This window comes from Centruroides sculpturatus, unplaced genomic scaffold (genome assembly GCF_000671375.1).
Source record: "Centruroides sculpturatus isolate CEXI.00-Female unplaced genomic scaffold, Cexi_2.0 scaffold63, whole genome shotgun sequence".
In the NCBI taxonomy this organism is placed as follows: domain Eukaryota; kingdom Metazoa; phylum Arthropoda; class Arachnida; order Scorpiones; family Buthidae; genus Centruroides; species Centruroides sculpturatus.
In genome coordinates this window covers 26,825-32,318 of record NW_019384640.1, presented here as the reverse complement: position 1 = coordinate 32,318, position 5,494 = coordinate 26,825, and the positions used below count along the sequence as shown (strand labels likewise).

Sequence of the window (5,494 nt, the reverse complement as noted above, 5' to 3'; positions counted from 1 at the left end):
GGTCACCACGTATAAATTAATACGTTCATTTCGATTGCCATATTATTAATTATTTATAATGATATTACACAAAATGTAGCTTGAGTAGTTTGCGTGAAGCACGTGTTAATTAATAGTTTAATCATAATTACGTTTTAAAATAGAAGGCCCTACACGCGTCGAAAAGTCACTCTTATAGCTACAATACTAATTAAATTTATAAATTATGTATAAAAATTAAGGTATATTATTTTATATAGAACTGCTCCATATCTTTAGAGGAAATTTATAAAGTTTTTTAACCCAGTATATAATGTCAAGGTCATACAAACTGGGTAGGGTGACGATGATAACGATACTGACCAAACTACATTTCGTTGACCCTGACATTCACTGAATCGTGATGAATTCTTAATGACTGACCATTTTCATATAAATTGTAAAATTATATAAAAAGTGAGAAGCAAATTGCTCAATTATATCATCGACTTAAATATGAAAATACAGTTCAGTAGGTTACTTCCATCTTTTGTTCGTGACAATCTCTTTGTTCTGGTATTGATAATTGGTAAAACATTCCTTTTCTTCTTTATTAAACCAAATATAATTCGTTGGACTAAATTATTACACGAAAACTACAGTAAAAACTTGTGTAAACCGGATTTGCCAGGTTCCGTTTTAGACGGGTGATTTAATTCTTTTGCAAAAAAAACAAGGTGGAAATGTAAGAAAATTTTAATGAACATTTAATATATTGGTATAAGGAAGGAAAAATTAAATACCTTTTATTATTTTAGTCATAAAGATCCTTTAGAAAATGATCTAATCGACGACTGGATTTAAACTTGTTATGCCCTAAGTCATAACACGTAGAAGGCCTTTCCTCTTCCACCAAATAATAATAAATTTAAAAGTGCGAGGCCCTAAATGTAGCCTCTTTATCTCTCCAGCCTTAAGCTGTAGCTTATTTATGTGTAAAGCAAGTTTATCCTTCGAAATTTTTACTGTAGAAACTATATTTTTACAACGTTTAATAGTTGTGTATCTTGAGAAAGGTTTCTCTAGATTTTTTAAATAAAAAAAAATTAAATTCTAAAATGCTCAATTTACTAATTATTTTTTCCTTCTATTTACGTATTTTTAATGTACAGTAAACCTATCTAAAACGGAAACTTGCCTAAACCGATAAAAATATTCGCTATAGTGCGATTTCGGGTTACACAGGTTTTACTGTATTATCTTACTGGAAAGCGTTAAATTCCGATTAAATCGACGAATTTAATATATGCAAAACACTGCTTTTACTAGTATTACAAAAGTGAATCCTCCCCGTTCTAATTTTGCTTATCAAAATTTCTTTTCATCACCGTAAGAAATAGAGAAGGTGACCAGGTTGATCTAGAATACAGAAGATTGGAGGAAACGTTAGGAGGTGACCCACATTCTGTCCTTGAATTATACATCCTAACCTCTTTCCTCAGCTGACCTCGTCTCGATTAGCCTATGGTTCAACTTCTGAAAGTATATAAGACGGAGAATTTCTATACCTAACTATCTCCGATGAAAACCATAGAATGATACAGTTGCATTGAAGACATTAATGATGAAGGTGAGCTTCTTACAGTGGGCTTTATTTATATAATTTTAAATTATATTTTTATATTTTCTAATAAAGTATATAATTTATAAAATTATTTCTAGATTATAGACGTTCTCGAGTTATTTATTGTAGTCAACGTAGTTAGCGGTTATGGTACTTTCCATTATTCTAAACCGTCGAATGCCCCTCCGCCATCCAGAGCATCACTCGAAAGAAAGGAAATCTTTCATCTTCCTCCCGTTAAAACTCATTTATCTAAAGCGGTAGTTGTGCGTGTTCCGGTCCACAAACAAGAACAAGTTTACTCTTCTAAACCTTCTAAAGGAAGTAAGGAAGAAGAGAGACTGGTAATTGTAGTTCCGGTTCCTAGAGTTGGGGGAGAAAGAATTTACGAAGATTTAGAATTAAAAGAAATAAGATATAGAAAGAAAGAAGAAAGTGACTCGAGAAATCAACAACACAATCGTTACGAGTCTCAGATGTCTTCTGTAAGAGACAGAGCTCCCACTTTCAATGCACCTTCTAGAATTAATGCATTTAATTCTCAACACGCGCAGTCAAATAATCAGGTACGATTGTTTCGATTTTTAAATCACGTCGTTATTAAATTATGTTATTGAGTTTTATAATTTAATTTTTAATTGCAGCAAGCCGCTCAGAATGTAAGTTATAGACCCGAACAGTTTCCTCAACCTCAAACGTCGGTGTTTGTAGAAAATCAACAGACAAGACCTTCGGGGGATAGGGAAATGAATGAAAATCGTTTTGCTCCCCAACAGCCAGTCGATTTCAGGCCTGCAGAAAATCCCAAACCCGAAAAAGGCACCAATCAGCCAAGTCAGTATCCTATTTCTTACACTACTAAAGATTACGTTCGATATTCTTCTCCATTTTCCACCTACGAATCTCGGAAAGTCGGTGATTTTGCCCGATCTCAACAAAATTTTGGCTTGGCCAATAAGAATGCTAATTACAGAACCGAATTTCGTACGAATGCGCACAATGTTTTTAGTTCCGTAGTTAGAACGAGTACCGAAACCCCGTATATAAATAAGAAACCAATTTCTACCGGAGATAACGCCGCTACCACGGGATATTCCACTCCCTTATTTAAAGAAGCAGAACGGCCCTCTAGCTCAGGGGTAACTAATTACGGGCCTCAAAAAATGAAGTCGATAAAAAAGCAAGAGAGTAAAAAAATCCCAGTGCTCTTGATTACTTTACCTCATCGTAAAAAGGCAAAAACCGAGCCAACCAAAATTCAATACGATGCGTGGAAACCGATGACCAAGGAAACTGATTATAACGTACCGAAACCTCCCATACAGCAACCCGTGCCATATTCTAATAATCAGGAAATTAGTCAAATGAATCAAGCGGAAAGAGTTAAGTTTTTCCCTCAAACTAATGTTAATTTTAGCCCGATTACCGAAGCTCCTTACGGCCATTCCAACTCTAATTTTAATAATCACGAATCTCAGCAGGGCAATCAATTCGTTCAGCAATCACAAAATACAGAACAACCTCATCTACAGAATCCCGAACCTAGACAACCAGTTAATCAGGTTCCGACAGATCAAACCATTTCTCAGTTCGATCATCCCTTACCCGAAAACCATGGCAATTTTAATCAGAATCCTATTCCACCTCCGCAACAGGTTCAACAGAATAATTACAATGGAAAGGATAACTTTAATCAGCCTCCGGTGCATAATCAGCAACAGAATTTTCAAAATCCAGAATATAGACAGCCAATTAATCCTATAATTTCTGATTTTAGACCCATCCAGTTCGAATTTCCGGTGAACCGAGAGCCTGTTAATTTTAACCGAGAACCCGTTAATTTTAACCGAGAACCCGTTAATTTTAACCGAGAACCCGTTAATTTTAACCAAAATCCCGTTGAACCACCTCGACAGATTACTATCGAACCACCCAGTCCTCAACAGAATAATTATAACGAGAACGGTCCAGAATACGAACGTACTCCAGAACCTAATCAAGCAGAAAATTTTCAAAATTCAGGACCCAGACAATTAATGAATCATCCTTACACCAGACAAGAAAACGTACAAATAGAAATCGAGAAACCAACACAGTTCATGTCCGTAAATCAGATAGCAAACTTCAATCAAGAACAATTCGAGAAAAATAAGTTCCAGAATTACGGCTCGAACACTCCCGATATTCGTCCTCCTTCCCCTCCTCCAGAAGAATTTAATAATCAAGAAATTCCTGCACCTAATCAAGGGCAAGGTTTTCAAAATCAGGAATACGAACAAGCGGTGGGTCAATCCTTTCCTACTCCGGAAAAATCCCAATTTCGTTTAGAACCCGTGCCAATTCCTATTGCTCAGATCCAAACAAACTTTAATCCGGTTCAGAACGACCAACGCAATTATAATCGACCAAATTTACAGGAAAATCCCTCCACCCAACAAGAGAATTTCCAAAAACAGGAAGAGGAAACGAGAAACACGGAAGAACATAAAGAACCAAAAGATTCGGAAGGACTTTTATTGGTGTTAGTTTCTACCAAACAACACAAAGAAGACCAAGATCTAAAGAAACAACAGGAGGAGACTGGTCAATACAGGGAAAATTCGAACGTTCAACACCCTGCCGACATGAATTACTCCCCTTCCGATCGCACAAGTGTCGTATCCTTTACCAAAACTAATGATTATCAAACGGGCTATTCTATAGTCTATTGATATATCCGAGGATTAATAAATATTGTAAATAGTTATCGATGTTGTGATTAGTTCAATATTATACTCACATTTTTGTATCTTGTGTTAGATGTGCGAGTGCCAAGTTGTATCGAAACGAGTTGTAGAAAATTGGAATTTAACACGTAAAAGATGGTTAATAAATTGTTTTTCTGAGCATGATTGTCTGCCATTATTTTAAATTATCAAATACACGCGGTAATAATTTACAAATTAAATATTTTTACGTTGTAGCGTGATAACTCGCACCGCAATTATCGGTGTAGCGAAGGTAAGTGTTTACACCCCACTGAAAGAAATCTATAATCAATTATTGATGGCGCCAACCTTCCGCCCTGGTGAATCCGGGTTCGAATCTGGGTCAACTCAGCAATTTTCACAAGTTATCGACCCGGATAATATAGGGCCTCGTCCCACGCCGCCTCTACTGTAGGCCCAAACTTGCCTATTACGGACGTAAAAAATATGATTTTTAAGTACCCGAAAGGCGGAAAAAGTATTACAAAATAGCCTCGATCGGTGGTAATTTATCTTTAAAATCTCTTATGAATTGTAACATTAAATTTTAAAATAATTTTTTTCGATTATATCAGATAATAAAATCATAATTTTAATTTAGTAACGTCAGAAGAAATGACGACTAACAAATAGATAAGAGAGGAATACATTATGCCTTATTCTCAATAATTACATAAATAGAAGTTCTAATACTTAATTATAATTATTTATTTAAGTCTGTAAGTTAATTTTGTGACTTTAAGAAGTACTGTACCTGTCATAAATTTAAAATAATGTGTTCTTAATACGATAGATGGCGGAACGTGTCTCGTACGATCAGTCGATAGATCTACTAATAGCAGTAATGCTACTATACTGGTTTAATAAATATTTCTGTCACTTCGAGCGCTTCGATCGCGTATAGTCCTAAGTTTGGATGGAGTGTAGGCAGAGTCAGCTGTAAATATTCGAAATTCTTTTAATATATGGCATTTTCTCGTTTTTAACTCAGATATTTCTTTTGTCTTTTTTAAAGGACTGCTTATAAATACTATTTTAATTCGGTTTTGAACATTATTTATTCGTAAATGTTTAATATTTATATTTCTGTTAACTGTCACGATTTTAAACTTTAAATTGATTAGATTGTTTTTTTTCTTACAATTTGTGTTCATTTTTAAATATT

General features: G+C 34.7%; 1 protein-coding gene across 1 annotated transcript; it reads left to right on the top strand.

Annotated features, from left to right (window-relative positions):
- Positions 1 to 2,021: 2,021 nt before the first annotated feature.
- On the top strand, positions 2,022 to 4,293 carry LOC111625985 (heat shock protein DDB_G0288861-like). Its single transcript, XM_023369254.1, has 2 exons — positions 2,022 to 2,148; positions 2,227 to 4,293. Exons 1-2 carry the CDS (start codon positions 2,059 to 2,061, stop codon positions 4,291 to 4,293), a joined length of 2,157 nt encoding a protein of 718 aa, XP_023225022.1. The 5' UTR covers positions 2,022 to 2,058.
- The last annotated feature ends 1,201 nt before the right edge of the window (positions 4,294 to 5,494 follow it).

Coding starts and splice junctions, on each gene's coding strand:
- LOC111625985 (XM_023369254.1), top strand. CDS start 2,059: ATGTCTTCTGTAAGAGACAGAGCTCCCACTTTCAATGCACCTTCTAGA. Junction 2,149..2,226: donor ACGCGCAGTCAAATAATCAG/GTACGATTGTTT, acceptor TTTTAATTGCAG/CAAGCCGCTCAGAATGTAAG.